The following is an 18296-nucleotide window of genomic DNA, read 5'->3' on the forward strand; positions in this document are numbered from 1 at the left end:
GCAGCCAATGGGAGAGCGCGACACGGCCGCGTAGGCTGGTGGGAGTAGTAGTCTTAGGCCCATTGAGGCGCTTCGTGCCGCCATTGTGGCTCAGTCAGCGGCAGCGGGCGGACATGGCGGCTTCACTCACACGCTTTATTTCTCCACAGACCGTCTGCCCGCCCCGCTGCGCCCGGTGCTCGCTTCACAGTGCCGGGCCTTGCACCCTGCTCAGCCTCACGGCTGCTCGGCCTGCCCAGCTCATGCTCCATCCCTGTGCCATCACGCTGCCCTCAGGCTGGCCGTGGGGAGCCTGACCCTACGACACCTCCAGCATCGCCTTCGTTCCCCTCATCATCATCGTCATCTTCGGCCTCGTCCCCATCGCTGTCTGAGTCATCGTAGAGGCACAGCGTGGCCTGCACCGGGAAGTTGGCCAGCAGCTTCTCCCCCACGCTGTACAGATAGTCAAAGCACTTGGATTTGGGCCATAGGAGCCTGTTGGGGAGAGTCACCATAAGGACCTGCCTGTCCCAGCATTGGGTATGGCATCAACACAGGGACGTACCTGACTGGATGGCGGAACAGTGCTTTGTCACTGCTGTGATCTCCTACAGCATCCAAGGGCTGAGCCTGCAAAGACAGAGCCGGGCTGGGACCTGCCCCATGTCCTGCCATGGTGGCAATGACAGCCCTCACCCTCCTAACAGGGTTACACAGCACCTTACAGTGTACACACAGGGCCAGACTGCAGCCTGATTTTCCCCACTCCTCTGCTGAATGGATTTAGTTCCCCGCTCTCCCGCAAAAAGAAGCTGGCATCTAAACCCCCACACAAGGGCTTTTTGCCAGAGTAATCCCCCCCACTGTGCCCACGCGTCCTGCTAACCCCCTGAGGAATGCCCGCCAGGCTGGGAACAGGCATCTCTTTCAGACCCCACAGAGCAGCTGTGTTTGCTGCAGCTGGCATTGCCCCAGCAGGCTGTAGGCTCAGGGTGGGGGAATGTGGGTACCCAAAAGCCCCCCCTGCTCACCCCATCTTGCAGCCTTGGGGCAGGGTATTAAGGTGCAGGCACCCTTGGGGACAGTGCCCTCTGCTCAGTCCTCACAAGGGGTAAAGGAGTCTGGGGCCAAGAAGCTGGTGACCCCAACACTGCCAATGGACAAAAAAAAGCAGGCTCCAGCAGGAAGAATTAAACTTACAATGTCCATCTGCTCCCTCTGCTGCCTGGTTGTGTACTCCTCCTGTGGCAGCCATGGTCTCCAGAGTGGCTTGGGTCTGGGGGAGGACAGAAAGATAAGTATAGTGGGGCCACCTTGCATTTTCCCCTCCTTGCCTTGTTCACCCACACCCCAACCACCCACCTCAATCTTGCCAGTACATCCACAACCCCTGCCCTAGTGCCAGGCACATCCACCACCCCACTTTTGGTCCCCTCCCTGCTGGAGCTCCCAGCTTTTCTTCCCAGGCTCCGCACCCACAGGAGTCTGCACCTAAACCAGGAGCAGCGCAGCCTTCACCCAAACCCACATAGAGCCTTCCCACCTCACCACTGCTGCCCACTCCGTCCCCCCCCAACCATATTGCACCTGAAGTACCTTCCCCCCTCCTGCAGCCCTGGGGCTGGGCAAGCACCAACTGTAGGCAATGGGAGCTGGTGAAGAGGCAGGCAACAGGCAGCAGCTTCCATAGTGGCAGCGGTGTCCTCTCCAAAGGTGCAAGCTGTTTGTGAGGATAGCTTTATATATAGCCCTTCCCTGGCCAGTGAGTGTTGGGCTGGGGGCTCAGGGGTAGCAGTCCCCATGGTGTGAAATTTGTCCCAGTTGTGTAAACAGAGGGTTGGGGGGGAGTGGAAGCAGGGTGTTCTGGAAAAGCAAAACACAGAAGGGAAAAGTTAGACACCATTTGTGAGAAAGTCCCCAGGAGGGCTCGGGGAGGGGGCATGGGGGTAAATAGGGTAGGGCAAAGACAATTAACAAGGACGATTAAGTGTTCTTAGTAGCCATTTGCATAAGGGAGAGGGGATTTGGGGGAATGATCAGGAGTGCTGGGGCATCATGGTGGGCAGGGGATGAGGATGGGGTTGGCATGATGGTGACAGCGTGATGGGCTGCAGCAGAGAGGTGCTATATAGGATGTATAGTGTATAATTGCTGTCATATCCCCAAATAATTCAAGGATTCTGTAATTTGCTGTTGCAGTGTTTGCCAGTGATCTCTGCCTGCCTGGCTCTCCCTAGGCTCTTTGGGATGCAGACAGTATCAGGAGGTGCAGGAAAGATCACAAAGTAGGAGGGTGCAAGGCTCATACCTCTATACATCCCATCCCGTGTGCTGCTCCTGCCTGGGCACTTGATGTGAGGTGCCACTTGCAGGCAGGTCACCCCAGATCCTGGGAGAGTTTCAGTTTGGGACAAGGAAAGAAAATAGCAAATGGTCCCTGCTGTAGCTCTGCCAGCAGTGTCCAAACATTGTCCGGGATCGGCTTGGCTCTGAGCACAATTTGTCACCAGGGGCCCTCCCTGCCCCTGTCCATCTGCAACAACCAGGGAGCGGGAGGGGGCATGGCACGAGCACAGCCCTCATTACCGTCCCCATTTGCTCCTCATTTGGGCCAGGAGTCTTACAATAACAAACCCCACAGAGGATAAGCAAGTCCGGGGAGTTCAACCTGCTGGTGTTTTGCTGCCCTGTGATCCCAGCACACAGCCTGGTGTGGACAGGGTTCAGCTCACAAGAGGGAAATGCCATGGTTGTCCATCTCTCGGGGTACCGGTGTGTGGTGGAACACCTTGCCAGCTTGCACACTGCATTGCCCTATGCCCAGCTCGATCTCCAGCCACTCTCTTCTAACACTGGCCAAGCCAGGTCTTAGGGGCTGCTGAATCTCGCAGGAGAAAAGTCCCCCCTGTGCCCCTGCCAGTCGGGCATCACCACTGAGAGCAAAGGGCCCCTGGAGCCAGCGCACATGGAGGACAAGGGAGGAATCTGGCTTCATTTCTGCAGCTGGTTTCCATCCTTGGCTCTGCTCCCTTCACTCCACCCCATCTCTTCTCACCGCCTTTCCTCCACACACCACTGCCCCCGCCCTGGCCTGGTATCCCAAGCCACTTAGGCAACCACCTACCCTGATAATTAATAAAAACAAGCAAAACAAGGCATCCCACTTCTTCAATCCTTCCTGACACTGAAAGGGTTTAATTCTGATCTGCAATAAGCCTCCAGGCTGAGATTTGTGGATGGATTTTGCAAAGCTGACGTGAACCATTCGCAGTCTCTGATCCCCAGCCCTGACGAGCCTCTTCCTGTAGGACTACAGCTGCCCTCGGTTCCGCACCACATCTCCAGCCATCTCTGTAAGTACACGGTCCCTCTCATGCCCCAGTTTGCCATCACCCAAAACCTGGTGTGTTTTGTAGCAGCACCCCTAAGATTGAGAGGCTATATCTTGGTTTGCGCATGGGAAAGGAGATGAAAGTCTGATAGTTTGATAGCAAACATTTGATGTTCCAAGGCCGGGAAAGGGGAATGGAGGCTCCGGGAGGGGTTGCACCCTCAGCCGGCAACTTTCCCAGGGCAAGAGGCCGCTGGCCAGGCGGTATCTGTGTGGTTTGCTGTTTCGCAAGAACCACAGCTGGGGGAATTTTGAAACAAGGTGAAGGGAAAACAAACCACCCGGTGTCTGCCAAATCCCTGTCACCCACCCCCAACTGGGGTAGAACCCCCCCCCCCAGCACTAGCACCCACATGGGGAGCACACACTGCACGCTGTACTCCACTGCAGGACAGAATGCTCTGAGAAGCTGGCACGGACTCACCATTAACACACTGTGCCCCATGCATTGCTGTCCTTTGTGGACCTCCAGGCTCTCCCAGGGATGTAGGTGTCACTGTCACCAGCCATTCCTCCCTGTCATCATGATGTGGGAAGGCTGATAGCTGTGATTCAGCCACAGGAGAACGCATCCCTTCGCTCCATACCTGCTGGATTCTTTGTGGGGTCAATGGATAACAGCAGGTGCCCCATTCCTCTGCTGAGGAAACCTCGGGGCCACCACTCTAAAGCAGCTCCAGCAGACCCAAACAAACAACATGCAGCCACAGTGTTTTGGCTTCTTTTTCTTTTTGCCTCGAAACAGGGAAAGATAAAGATTAGCTGAGTTTGCAAAGGCAGCTGGAGGAGTGTACAGCAGCAAAAGAATATTTCCATTAAGCAGGGCACAGGGTGAAGGAAGAAGTGGCTGGGGAGGCTTGCACCGGGAGACACCATGCAGTAGGAGATGGTCCAGCAGAGACTTGCTGGGGACCAGCCAGCTCCCCTTCCTGCCTGCAGCACAAAGAAGGGCTTTGGCCACCTGCCTGGGCTGTGCTGTGCTACCTCTTGAAGCCTGCCTGGGAAGATAACAGAGGTGAAAGGGTGCTTGGCGCTTGTCCACAGGCTCGAGTCAATCGTTAATCGAGGAGGGATTGCTTTCCACTCTTGCAGGTAACCTCTCCTCCCCCCGGCTCCCCCCACGTGCCTGTGCCCTCACAAAACCAGCACCCACAGGAGCAGGGTGAAGCTTCGGCACAGCGAGAGCAGCCGCTAGCAGGGCCATGGAAAGGTAAATGTGTGGGAGAGGTGACAACCAGCGCAACCATGGTCTCTATGGGACTCCAGCTGGTGGGCTATGCCGTGGCCTTCCTGGGCTACATCGGCACTCTGACGACCACACTGCTGCCCAACTGGAAGATCAGCTCCTACATTGGCTCGAGCATCGTGACAGCCGTGAGTTTCACCAAGGGGCTATGGATGGAGTGTGCTACATACAGCACGGGCATCACTCAGTGCGACATCTACAGCTCCCTGCTCAACCTGCCTCCTGACATCCAGGCAGCCCAGGCCCTGATGGTGAGCTCCTGTGTTGTCTCCTCCCTTGCTTGCCTGATGACCGTGATGGGTATGAGGTGCACTGTCTTCAATCAGGGCTCACCAGCCAAGGACCGAGTGGCAGTGGCGGGTGGTGTGGTCTTTATCCTTGGGGGGCTGCTCTGCTTCATCCCACTGGTGTGGAACATCCACGTGGTGCTGCGAGATTTCCACAACCCCCTGCTCCCTGACAGCACCAAATTTGAGTTGGGGGAGGCTCTATACCTGGGCATCATCTCCTCTCTGCTCTCCCTCATCGGTGGCTTCATCCTCTGTGCCTCCTGCCCTCCCCGTGACCCATCCAGCCCCTACTCACCCCGGCTGCTGGCAAGCAGGAGTCCCCAGCCCTCCATCAAACAGATGCAGAAGCCCAAGAGTGAGTTCAGCTCCTACAACCTGACGGGATACGTATAGCAGCAGCAAGGCGCCTGGTCAGCACTTTTCCCAGCTCCCAAAACACCTGGGCTGGCACTGAGGGCACACAGTAAGAGGAGAAGACACAGCCTTGCCTCCCGCGCTAATACCTCTTGCTTGGGGATCTTGACATTTGACTGCTCAGAAATCCCAGCTGATGATGAAGGACTCTGAATCCAGCTTCTGTTACCACTTTGGTGCCATCAGCCTGCTGGAACTGCCCCTGCAAGTCAGATGGAAGCGCACCCATAGCCCCTGCACGGCAGCCTTGTCACAGCCAGTCTCCAGCCTGCAGCCTACAGCCCAGCAAGGACAGTGAAACTATGCCAATGGAGCTCACCTGAGGCTCTGGAGAAACTGGGGGGGATTAGGGCACCCACAGGGGCCCGGAATCTTTGGGGGAGAGCGGGGGGATGGAGTACTGATTGCAAGCTGATATCACAATAAATCTATGTTTCTAGATGGGCTGTGATTGAACTTTTCTCTGGCACCAACGAGTACCCCAGCACCTCACCAGTGGCAGGGCAGGCTCTGGTAGGGTCATGCTTACCTGCCTGCTTCATTCATCCTGCAAAGGGAGCCCCATCCCTTGCTCTTGGCCATAAAGGAGATTAAATAAAACACAGAGGTGTCCTGCAGGTGGGCCTAAGCCCTTGGGTTCCTGCAGGGACAGGTTTGGGATGGAAGGGCAGGGCCAAACCTGCTCCTTGCATCCCTTTAGCATCAGTGGGATGTGCTGTGCAGCCACAGCCCTGGCAGCCAGCAAGGGTCTGCATGGGGGCTTCTGGTGATGCTGAGCAGAGCCACTTGTGCCAAGGCAGGGGGGACAGAGGGAGCGTGCAAAGTGCCCACGGAGGAGCGAGCACGTTTTAACCCTCGGGCCACCTCCTTTGTCTCTTGGTACTACGTCCCACTGCCGGATGCAAAATAACCCCTTTGCCCAGGGAAGTTTGGTCCACCTGCCAGCCCCTTGTAAATCAATTTAGATTAGAGCCTGGAGAAGAGGGCACCAGGTTCCCCACTGAGGCAGGATCCCCGCCAAGAACCTTGTCACCGTTAACCTTGCGTCAGTGAAACTGCATTTACCTGCAGGGCTAACGCTCCTGATAACAGCGTGAGTCACACTTTCTTCCTTCCTCACTGAGAAAGATGCTCATTATCAGGGACCACAGTGGATTTCAAGGCAAAGGCCACGCACCCTCTTTCCACAGCCAGATGACAAAGCTGAGTTACTCACTGCTGCTTTGGGAAAGGAGAGGGCCGAGGTGATGGGGGCTGGTGTGCAGGGCAAGCAGGAGCTGCAGCCCATGGCCACTCGAGATGCCATGCTCAGGCACTGCCTTTCATTCAAGGCTTTCACTGCAAATGTTTTGCTCCTTGGCAGCTGATTCAGAGAGGAGGCAAGAAAATATTTGGCAACAGACTTCCTGCTGGAGAGGAGGAGGAATGTTCTGCCTCCACTCCTCACTCCCACTCAGGGCTGACAGCATGGCCTGTGTCTGCAGGCAGACGCTGGCTTAATTAAACAAGGGTGCATTAGAAACATTCTATTCAGAGTTTTACCACCGCTGGCCTTATTAACGCTATTGTTTGAGCAGCAGAAGGGAGGATTCCTGGCTCCAGCACACCTTCCCTAGGGAGCTAGGGTGCAACACATGATACCAGTCCCTTGTGTCAGGAAATTTTCCCCTATCCAATTTTTGTGGGTTCTATCCAAGCTGAATGCACCCAAAGAAACTTGTCTCCAGGCTGGAAAAGATTTTCCTCTTCTAAGAGCAGGAGAGAAGACAGAGAAAAATGAAGGACAGCGGGTGCATGAATACAGCAGCGGTTATCTCTGCCTCACGCAATAGCCATGTTCCCCATTAGTGAGATAAGCCGGGTCCTTGAGGCCAAGCTGGATGCAGCCCAGCCCAGGGCCAGAGAGGACGGCAGTCAGGATGAGGCCATGCCTTTGGGCAGCAGAGCCAAGCAGGACAGGGTGCAGGGTCAGCCCCAAAGCTCCTCACCTGCACAGCATGAGCAGAGAAGGGCACAGAGGAGTGAGATCATATAAGGGGACGTGAACAGGAGGGGTGGGATGGTACACAGACCACAAGGTGGCCTTGCAGGATGGCAGGAGCCCCTCGCTGTGGGGCCAGGTGCTGGTGACTAATCCTCTGTCGTAAGGAGAGAACTTCCCCTCTTACTCCAGACAGTGCCTCAAATGAAGAAAGGGGGCAATAAAGGATTAACGTGCCCTTATCTTCAGAGGAGATAGAGGTGCCATAAATGCCCAGCACACAAACCTGAAGCTGCACCTGTGCTACGGGCAGAGACCCCACATAACTAGTGATAGGATGGGAGGGAATGGCCTCAAGTTGCACCAGGGGAGGTTCAGGTTGGTTATTAAGAAAAAATTATTCCCCAATAGAGTGGTGAGGCAGAGGCACAGGCTGCCCAGGGAGGTGGTGGAGTCACCATCCCTGGAGGTGTTCAACATGCATGAAGATGTGTTATTAGGGCCGAGGTTTAGTGGGCAGTATTGGTTGTAAGTGAACAGTTGGACTAGATGATCTCAGAGGTCTATTCAAACCTTAATGATTCTATGACTGTGTCAGAAGAGGAAGGACAAGTGCCCAGCACCGAGCCTGGCTGCTACCACTGCCCCAGTCAGCGTGGAGATCCCTCCATGTTCTCTGGGCATCCCTCAGACAAAGGGGCAGCCCTGGCTGGATCCCTCAGCTGCACATATGTCTCCAAGCAAGCAGAAGTTTGTTAGCTCTCTGTCATCCCACATCTTGTTCCCAATGAGGATCTGAAGCAGCAAATAATTCACACACACTCTTTAAGCAGCATCAGACCAGGTGATAAGAGAGGCCATCCCTGTGCAAGCCGGGGAAGCACTCAGAGGGGAGGGTGGGGAAGAAAATTCAGGCCAAAATCCTGATGGGCCAAGGCACTTGGAAGCAGCCTCTGCATTCCTCTGCCTTCCTCCTTCCTCAGCTGCTTCCCATGCCATGCTGCAGCCTCAGCACAGCATGGACACAACCTCTAGCATCAGTGTCACCCATTCCTCACTTCCAGAGCCTTCCTGCCTTCCCCAAGCCATGGTGATCACCCTGTTGGTGCCCAGCTCTTCTGGTTTTAATGGAACACTTCACAGTGCAGGTGAGGGCTATCAAGAAACCAGCTCTTCCTCAGAAAACACCTTAATGTGGGAAAAAAAAACATGTCCACAATCTCAAGGCTTCTCCTGGAAGTGGGTTGGTTAAGGGAGCTTTAAAGGATCTTTTGATCTTTAAAGAAAAACGTAAGAAATATTGAGGAACAAACACCATGACACAGCAACACAGAGAGGAAATAGTCCTTTGGGTGCACCCGGGGAGATTGTTAGAAAGCACCTTCCCGGCTGGGGTTGAACAGCAGTTCAGAAATTTATCAGGTGAGCTATAAAAGTTATTTACCTTGGAAAATTACATATTAAATCCGTTAAGATGACACAGAGATTTGATCTTCAAGGCATTTCAGAAATGCCACAATTACATTTCTCCGTAATTTCAGTCTAATCTACACTAAAGGAGATCCGAGTTAAGAATCTCAGCAAACCCAGCACATTTACAATCTACAGTAGCAAGAACAGTATCACCAAAGCCTGCATCAACTGAGCAAGCAAAGCAAGCTTTATCAACAAGAAGCATTTGTACAGAAGTATAAACAGAAGCTATTCCAGGGAACTTTACAGAATCTGTGGTGAAAGCAGACATCTCCAGACAAAACCTCTCCTGGAGAGCTGGGAAATGCATACAGGGTTAAGCAGAAGTTGTCCGGCACTTCAGGCAGCCCCACTGCTGAGCTCTGGTTAATTGGCAGTTTGCTGTGAGGAGGAGATCAAGACCTCAAAGTCCTAAACACGTTTACACGAATAAACTGAGTTGAGATCATGTAAACCAGTTCACAGAGTCATTCCTAGCAAGCCTGTTGGCTCCACACTCAGAATCAGAGAATCACAGGGTTGGGAAGGACCTGCAAGATCATCTGGTTCAACCATCCTCCCATTAGCATTGCTACAACAAACTACTGAACTATATCTCATAGCTCCTCATCCAGATGCCTCTTGAACACTGCCAGGGACGGCGACTCCACCACCTCCCTGTGCAGCCATTCCAGCACCTGTCCAGTCTCTGAGAGAAAACGTTTTTTCTCATGTCCAATCTAAATCTCTTCTGGTACAACCTGTGGCCATTTCCTTGGATCCTGTTTGTTGCATGGGAGAAGAGGCCAAATCCCTCCTCATCACAACCTCTCTTCAGGAAGTTGTAGAATGCAATGAGGTCTCTACAGACCCTCCTCTTCTCCAGACTAAAGAACCTCAGCTCCTCATAAGACTTGTCCTCCAGACCCCTCACCAGTTTCAGCTCACTGAAAGAAGGCTAAAACCAGGACAAGACCCACGTCATAGAATAGCACAACTGCAAGGAACTTTCTTCTCAAGAAAGCCTCTCTCTAGGTTCCTCAGTTCATCAGAGCAAAGTCCCACAGCACCACCTACACCTGGCTGACACTCCCAAGATTGCCCCAACAGATGTATTTTCATCACCCATTTTTTTTAGTTTTTTATTTCCTTTTAGGAGGGAAAAAAGCCATAAAGATACCCAAGGGGTGTGCAGCCATTACAGAGCTAAAGCTCCACAACCTTGATGCTCCCATACCCTTTGAGCTATTCCAGTATGGTTTTACTGGAAACAGCGCTGCCCTTCACCTTTGGATTTTCCACTGGCTGCAGCATAGGCCAAGCATCAAATATGACAGAGCAGGGGGAAAATAGAGCAATTAATCTCTGATCACCCTTATTTTCCTTTCCTTCAAAGACTTCCTCATTGGCCATCTAATGTTTTGAACTCACCTTATTGTAATGGTGTTGCCAGATTGCAAAGCTGCTCTCTCCATCTGCTAGCAGAGGAAGCAGAACTGTATCCCACCCAGGAGGGGAAGCCACAGATAAGACACAGCAGGTGGCAGAAGCAATTTACTCCTTGCTTTCAAGGTGAGGAGCACAGACACTGCAGGACCTGGGAGTTTCTCAACACAGGATGCTTGCATACAAGGGTTTAGCTTAGTTACAGCCAAAAACTGAACTAGCCCTTCTCCCAGGTGTGCAGGGACTAACATCCCATATATGCTCCATGGGCTGATTATGGCTTGTAAGTCCACAGGTGAAAATACTGTGTTACTGCACAGGTCACCAGCTTAGAGTCATAGAATCACAGAATCATCTGCGTTGGAAGGGCTTGTTATAGATTGTATGGTACAACTCCCTTGCACTGAACAGGAACACCTACAGCTCAATCAGAGCATTGTTCTTCTCTGGCTCCTTCCACCTGCACGGGTCTCACTCAGGGCTGGAATCAAAGGCAAAGCAAGGTTGGGTTTCCCCACTGAGCTTTTCTGGGCTGCCTGCAGCCCCACAGCTTCACAGCATGGTACTGACAGGGAGGATCTGCAGAGCTCTAGGAGCTGGAAGCTCTGCCAAATGGTCTTATCTTTTAAGATGCTTTTCTGACCTTCTCGCCTGCAAAAAGTATTTACCTTCTCTTCACAACTTAATTCCCCCCAAACAACTACGGCATCAAGTATTTGGCACAGGCACTACTCACCATGCTTTGAAAGATGCCTGAGAGAAGTGCCAAGTTTCAGAACCAGGTACTTTGATAGCAGCTTATCTACGAAGGAAAATAAATAGCTCTACCGTTTGCCAAGTTGCATTCATTTAGGAAACGCTTCATCACAAAACTCCTTTCTGAGTTATTTCTTGAAAGAAAGAAAGAAAGAAAGAAAGAAAGAAAGAAAGAAAGAAAGAAAGAAAGAAAGAAAGAAAGAAAGAAAGAAAGAAAGAGAGAAAGAGAGAAAGAGAGAAAGAAAGAAAGAAAGAAAGAAAGAAAGAAAGAAAGAAAGAAAGAAAGAAAGAAAGAAAGAAAGAAAGAAAGAAAGAAAGAAAGAAAGAAAGAAAGAAAGAAAGAAAGAAAGAAAGAAAGAAAGAAAGAAAGAAGACAAAAACAGTTCAGCTGAAGAAATGTCAAAGTCCCACGTCTTGCTGTAGGGAGCGCATATTTTGCCTTGCTGGCAATGTGAGAGGCGAGAGTATGACACCTGCTAACTGTTCGCAAGCTGTTAAACATTTCTGTAGGCTCACAGATCCCCGCCGATCGATGCTTGCATCAAAGCTGCCCTTTACTCACCACCTCCTCATTCAGAAAAGCTCATTCCCATCACTAACACCCAAGTGTCTGCTTTCTGCACGTCATGCATGCACGGCACCCATTCCCTGTGCGGTAGGAATGAAACAGGAGCAGCTTTGAGTTGTGTAGGCTCTGCCTCGGCTCTCAACGCAGCCAAGATCCTGGGGGCGAGGTGCAGCTGTGCATCACATAACAAACATCATGGATGCCTGAAAATAATCGTATAAAGAAATAAGGTCAAGTAGGATTAGGGAGAAAGTTCAGATCCCAGAGCTAGCTGTAATGGAATGGAATAAAACAAAAGTGCAAAGAAGAGCAGCAGCCACTGAGATTACAGCTAGTGCATGCAGAGACCAAGCCGAAAGAATATGTGGACAATGCCTGCTTCAGCAGCAGCTTTGGAGATAATAAAGCTGTGTCTCATGCCATATCCAGGGCAGAGGATTCAAAGGATGACTGGCTTATGGGATAGAACATGCTAACATGGCCAGAAACATAGCTGCTCCCCAGGGCCCTGGATATACAAAATCATATTTCATGCAACTGCAAAATTCATGTGTCTCTAGTGCTGTGAAAGGAAACTTTGAGTCACTGAGATATGCTGGTGTAGATTGGATGCCCTGAAACAGCTCTATTGAAAATTAAATGCCCATGAGGGTACTGTCCTCTGGTTTGAGGATCAGCCGGCAAGATTTTAACAAGAACAAGGAAAAAAAAAAAAGAGAGAGAGATAGAAAAACAAACAAACATAAGCGGAGATAAGAAATGCTACCTTCAAACCATGAATGGAGGGAGATAAGGGAGCTACCTTCAAACTCCAGTGTTGCCACCCACAGTATTGACCTGAAAACACAGTAGGCAGCACAGTCTGAAAATGTCAAGAGAGCTCATAGAAGCAGATCTGAGATCTGGAAACACGAACTAGATTCAGCCTAAAAGACAGGAGATCAAAGATTGTAGATGCAGGCACAGTACCTACAGACTGCAGAGAATAAAGCACACTGGCATACACATGTCCTTTCTGTCTGCACTAGGAACAGGGAAAGTGAGCAGTGCAGTAATGCATACAAGTCCAGACACGGGAAAAGGACACAGCAAAGTCCTTACCGTGCAGAATGAGGCACTCTCTATCCACATAGCCATGTTGCTCAACCCTGACTTTCGGGTAACAAATACGACATGACTGGTGACGCCATCTAAGCCAGCAGTTTCTATCACGCGGTCTCGTGACTTTGCGGGATAAATGAAGTGGTGAAGTCAAGTCAAAAGAGCAATGCTGTGCTGGCCACACACACCCTTGTCCTTCCACACCCAGGGAACGTGCTTCAGGAAGGAGGGTGAATTCAAGAATTTGAGGCGTTCTCAGCTCTTTTAGTTTTATACTTGTAGGAAACCTAGACTGATTTAGGAAGCTTCTGAGCAGGAGATAAATACAGGCTTAAGAGCACTGACAAACCACCACGTGCAGTTGCCTTCATTCATTTCTTCCCATGAGCCATGCTGAAGGCAGGGCACAGAGCTATAGCATCCCTACAGCCCAGTGGCATGTGTGGCCCCTGGCTGCTCTCAAAATCCCATGTTTTTCTATACACCTTGGGTCATAAGGGTGGTTATGCTGCTTAAGAAAGCAGATCTGGAAGACAGGAGAAGCTCCCACACAAGATAGCATCTATGGAAAGACACTGGGATTAGCCACACTAGCCCAGAGCCCTGCAGCAGATCTGACAGCAAGCCCCAACGTCACCGTGCCACCAACTGTTCCCATAGCTACATGGGAAGATAAATTTAGTTCAAGGAACCTCGTGTTGCTACATTATTTAACAAACAGACGCACTCGAGAGGAAAATGCAGGCAGGGACCCAGTTTAGCTGCTGCGTGGGCTGACTGGGCGGTGGACTCGAGGCTGTTTCCCAAGCTGAAAAATCCCAAATCCTGAATCTCACACCATGCTGCCCCAGCAGCGTTCCAGTGTGCTCTCCTGGGATACTTCCTACAGCCTTCATTCCCTGCCAGCCATGCTGGTCCTGTTAGATGAGGGGAAGGCAAAGAAGGACCTAACCGTGCTGCCCCACCACAATGATGGCCCAGAGCACAACTGAAGAAACCAGAGATTTGTGAATAATACTGTACAAAAGGCACAGTGGCAGGAGAGAGATGGCTATAACAACGTGTGTATTTTCTCCAGTACAAGGAAGATGTCATCCACATGATTTGACTCGGAGTCAATACACTGGAGCTCCAAGTCGGAGACGCTGAATGAGAGACGCCAGCTCACATTCATGCACAGGTTCTTAAGTTTCTTCCTAGCACTGTGGATAAAGGAAGAAAGGTAAAGAGTCTTTCCATCAGTTCAGATGCTGTCTCCTCTGTGGAATTCACCAGCTTTGCTTTCAGCTCCTGCAGCTTAGTTTGGCAGTGAACTATACAGATTTTTGCACCAGTAAAAGTCTTCCACCTTCAGAGCTCTGAGCATTGCCAGTTCCTGTTGGCTTTTGAAGAACCTGTTTTCAGGAAACAGTTCTCACATTTGATTTCCTCCACCTGAAATGCAAGGAGAATGGGTGCACAGGAACACTATATAAATTAGCAAGATAAAACAAGTTTTTTCCAGGCCTGAAGGAGCAGTGAAAAGTCACACAGATCAAGGAAGAAGCCCACTGCACTCTTCATGGAGCTGTCATCCCTCCTCCTCATTCCACTTTGACCCACCCTCTCTGAATCCCTCCCAGCTACTAGGGATGCACACACATGGATTTGTTACCTTGCACTGGAGCAAATTCCACTCTGCAGAAATGTCCTTCATCTCCACTTCTCCTATCCTCCTGAGCCATTATGTCTTCCTGACACTCAAGGTCAGGCTGAACAGGGCTCTGAGCATCTAATTGAGCTGTAGGCGTCCCTGATCACTGCAGGGGAGTTGGACTAGATGGCCTTTAAGAATCCCTTCCAACTCAAAAGATTCTATGATTCTATGATCCAACTCCTGCATGTTGAGGACCTGCAATTCTTTAACTTCTCTCTTCATCACCGAAGCATAGGGCTTTCTCCATCTTTCATCTGTGAAATCTTGTCCTCCATCCAAAAGGGCAGAGCTGAATGGGAGCTTCACCGCCTGCAACAGGCTTTGAAACAGTAACAGCTGCCAAAAAGGGTCTCTTTTCTATGTATATCTTCTGTTCTCCTGCATGTGTTTACATAAGCTCTGATGTCTGTAGCCCATCTTTCTGTTTTTAATTTTGGCATTCACTCTTCCAGTACCCCTCCCCCCGCCCAGACCACAACAACCTCCTTCTAATCTCTTGCTGACCTACCAGCATCTCTGACTCAAGGTAGCATCCCTCCCTGCATGATAGCAGAGCTGTTTCACACCTGCGCTTCAAGCAGAGAAGCATGCAAGCTGCTATGTACATGCATATCCTCCTGCTTTACGTGCAAAAGGTTTTTCCTTTCTTGGTAAGGTATTGCAAAGCTCTTCTGAAGCAGGAAAGAACAGAGGCTGGGAGAATTCAGGTCTGAGGGTGAAACCATCACTATGTTCTCATCCCTCTCCAGTACCACTGCTTTTATGGTAAACTTAAGCTCAGTGGCAGAAAAAAAAGGAGGAAGAAGAAGGTGAAAGCAAGCAGGAGCAGCTCACATTCACAACACAGCTGACCTTATACCTCAGTAGCTGCAGCTGTAGCAAACTAACAAGCTCTTGTCTGTGGGGATCAGCCCTCCTCCTGGTCAGGTGCTCACTGCCCAGCACAAGGCATTGCCACTGATGAAAACTCATGATAGCAGTCTTTTGTGCCATACTATTCCTCATGCTCCCTCTCTTACCTTACAACCACTGGTGGTAGGTGGGTGGTTGGACTAAATGACCTTAGAGGCCTTTTCCAACATTTAGAATTCTGTGGTGACAGTACAAGGTATGGGGACACAAGGAGGACAACAGAAAGAAGCAGAAATGGGGGTATTAGGTGTATTGGAAGAGATGAGCAAAGATGGATTGCAAAGATATTGGTGAAGCTTGGTGGAAGTGCTCTGGAAAGCTTGTCTGGAAAAAAAAGCAGTATGGCAGCAGTAGAGAGATAAATGGGGTCCAGGTGAGAGCTGAGGCATGAGGAACAGGAGCAGCAGGAGGCAGCTTTGAGAAATACTCTTCTGAGTCAGCTAGTGATGAGCAGAACTATTATCGAGCAATGTTTCCAGACTTGAGCTTCTCTCTCCCCAGGATCCTGCACTAAACAGGTCAACCAGCTCTGCCATACTATAGCCAGGTGCACAGGGTCCCATAAAAAAGAGGAATAAATGCCACTCGACTGCACCTCACCCCTTCTCTGACAGCTACTCAGCAGCCTCAGCACAGCTCCGCTGCGAGCCCTGCTTGGGTAGCCGGTGTGCAGGGAGAAGGAACAAGAGCGGGACAGTGTGGAAACCCACTTTGTGTTTTACCAGGGGCAGAGTTGGGCTGGGGGTGCCACCGTGTGGGGGAAGCCAGCATTGCTCGCTCTGCTCCATTCGTAGACAGAATTCTCTGTCTGGCTGTAAGAAAGCGGTCATCTTCCGTCCCGGACTGACCATGGGGCTGGAGAGCTGCGAGCATCAGTAAAACATCGGCACACTTTTCCTACTTTTCCTACTCAACTTCCTTTGGCAACCCACCTTCTCATAAGGTCTGCTGAGCCAGTTGTTGTAGTACATCGTGATCCCACAGCAGTTTTTGGTGTTTTTGTTTTTGCAGTGGAATCCAGAGGTGATCTTTACCATTTTGTTCTGAAGGAAAACATGTCAAGGAAGAAATAAACAAGCTCTAGAGAAGGAGTGGGGGAGATGCACAAGCTCCATGGGAAGGAGTGAAGCACACATCAAGCAGCCCACACTGCATTCCTCAGCACAACACCTTCCTTCTTCAGCAGGAAAGCAGCACTCAGCCCTGGCCTACTAACAACCCTGTGCATGTAGCCAACAATCAGACAAGAACAAGCGTAACTGATTGAAGGTGAGCTGGTACATCTGTGCTGAATGGAGCCACTCTGTTAATGCCAAGTCAAAATATGCTTTCACCATAGTTTTAATAAAAACTCTTATACTTATTTATATTACCCTGATATCACAAACAAGATGACCAGTAATTTTAATTGTGATTGAAAGTTAAGTAACTAATGTTTATGAAACCAAAGCAAGGACATTCAGTGAGGGCTGGAGAAATCTTAACAACAAATCAGGTTGAATATTAGGAAAAACTTATTCCTCAAGAGTGGTCAGGCACTGGAACAGGCTGCCCAGGGAGTCACTATCCTTGGAGGTGTTAAAGAAAGATGTAGATGTGGTACTCAGAGATGTGTTTTAGTGGGCAGTGTTGGTGGTAGGTACATAGTTGGACTAGATGATCTCAGAGGTCTTTTCCAACCATAATGATTCAATGATTATGTGATTCTAATAAAGTTAAGATCCATCAAAGTCAACGTCAGTAGACTGCAGGTACATGAATTCATTTCCAGATCAACTTCTCTTTGATAGGGAAATGTGGCATTGGAATTTAAAGAAATAAATAAATAACCACTTTTTGTCTGAACATATTTTACTTACTTCAGAGTTCATGTCTTTGCAAAGTACAAAGTCATAATGTGATTTTCAGTTCAGTGCCACTTTATCTGTACACAGTGGATGTTAGACTCCAAATCCTGTCAACATCTAAGCCCATAATTGCCATAGAGCTGACATGGAGAGGAGCAGGAGTTGGGAATGGAAATCAGCACTACAAGAACTCAATGGGCTGTGTAGGCCGCGGTGTGGCGCTGTCCAAGGTGCTGCCGTGCTCCCCGCTCCGGCTACGGGCCGCAGCAGGGTAGGAGTGTGCAAGCAAGAAAATAAGGTCTGTGTTCAAAAAGTATACCCTGTACACAGTGATCTAGGACGTTTTTGTCTCTTGAACTTTGAATATATAATTTGTGAAGGGAAGAAAAAAGTCTGTCCTTACCTCTGAGTGATTTGGAAGCCCTCCATCCGGTCCAGCATACACACAACATGTGTGTAATGCTGTCAACTTGGCTGCCTCAAAGGCGTGTTAAATAGGAATGTTCTAAGTGATCTTGGAAGACAAAGAAAATATGTTACCTCTTAGGGGAAAAAAAGAAGAGCTTAAGAAGGCAAAAGGAGTCCTGTTCAGAAGCATGCTAACATGGAGCTTGTCAAACAAACACACCCACAAACACACCTAATCGATCAGTGATCGATTAGGAATGTGGTGTGTAACTCTTCTAATTCCCTATGAAAGTGAAATTTGTATTGTTTCAGGTTGAAATACATTGGTGTTGGACTCTTCGAGCAGTGACATTTCTGCAGGCAGAGAAATTCTGCAGGCAATACCAAGCTCTGTACATTGGGACTACTGCAGTAAGTTACACTTTCCCAAAAATCTGCCAGTTATTCCAGAAATCATGAAACAAAACCACGGTGCAGGTGATCAGGACTGTTCTCTGTCAAGACACTCTTAGGCAGGAATGCTCCTGAGTGCTCCAGGCATCAACACACCACTGCTCTCATTCAGTCCTTAGAAAAATAAAACCTGCTTTTGTGCTTCCTCCAGGTTTGGAGAAAGCTGAAATATAACTAAATCATTGTTATCGCTGGGGGAGAAGGGGACGATTTCTTATGGACATAGGAAACATCAACTTCGTACTGGAAGGTGGCCATCGGGATGCAAGGTTTGTCTGGGTTCATAAACCATCCAGTGTGGGGATGTTGTTCAGATGTGTGGCAGGCAGCAGCTCCTTTCTACCCCAAATGGT

The 18296-nt window shown here is 50.0% G+C and overlaps 2 protein-coding genes across 3 annotated transcripts; one reads left to right on the plus strand and one right to left on the minus strand.

Moving 5' to 3' along the window:
* Positions 1-121: 121 nt before the first annotated feature.
* LOC107312821 (protein ripply2) lies at positions 122-18142 on the minus strand. Of its 2 annotated transcripts, none has more exons than XM_015860562.3 (5): positions 10939-18142; positions 1579-1845; positions 1183-1258; positions 548-612; positions 122-477 (listed from the first exon to the last, which is right to left on the minus strand). In XM_015860562.3, exons 2-5 carry the CDS (start codon positions 1782-1784, stop codon positions 273-275), a joined length of 552 nt encoding a protein of 183 aa, XP_015716048.2. In that variant the 5' UTR covers positions 1785-1845; positions 10939-18142; the 3' UTR covers positions 122-272. The 2 variants fall into 2 exon arrangements, with proteins under 2 accessions (XP_015716048.2, XP_015716047.2); XM_015860561.3 differs by lacking the exon at positions 10939-18142 and adding an exon at positions 3798-4396.
* CLDN2 (claudin 2) lies at positions 4538-5764 on the plus strand. The gene has a single exon (XM_015860559.3). It carries the CDS (start codon positions 4619-4621, stop codon positions 5300-5302), a length of 684 nt encoding a protein of 227 aa, XP_015716045.1. The 5' UTR covers positions 4538-4618; the 3' UTR covers positions 5303-5764.
* Positions 18143-18296: the final 154 nt, after the last annotated feature.

Source organism: Coturnix japonica, chromosome 4 (assembly GCF_054131305.1).
Source record: "Coturnix japonica strain WE chromosome 4, WE-NBRP24, whole genome shotgun sequence".
Lineage (NCBI taxonomy): Eukaryota > Metazoa > Chordata > Aves > Galliformes > Phasianidae > Coturnix > Coturnix japonica.

Coding starts and splice junctions, on each gene's coding strand:
- LOC107312821 (XM_015860562.3), bottom strand. CDS start 1,784: ATGGGGACTGCTACCCCTGAGCCCCCAGCCCAACACTCACTGGCCAGG. Junction 613..1,182: donor AGAGGGAGCAGATGGACATT/GTAAGTTTAATT, acceptor CTGTCTTTGCAG/GCTCAGCCCTTGGATGCTGT. Junction 478..547: donor CTGTTCCGCCATCCAGTCAG/GTACGTCCCTGT, acceptor TCTCCCCAACAG/GCTCCTATGGCCCAAATCCA.
- CLDN2 (XM_015860559.3), top strand. CDS start 4,619: ATGGTCTCTATGGGACTCCAGCTGGTGGGCTATGCCGTGGCCTTCCTG.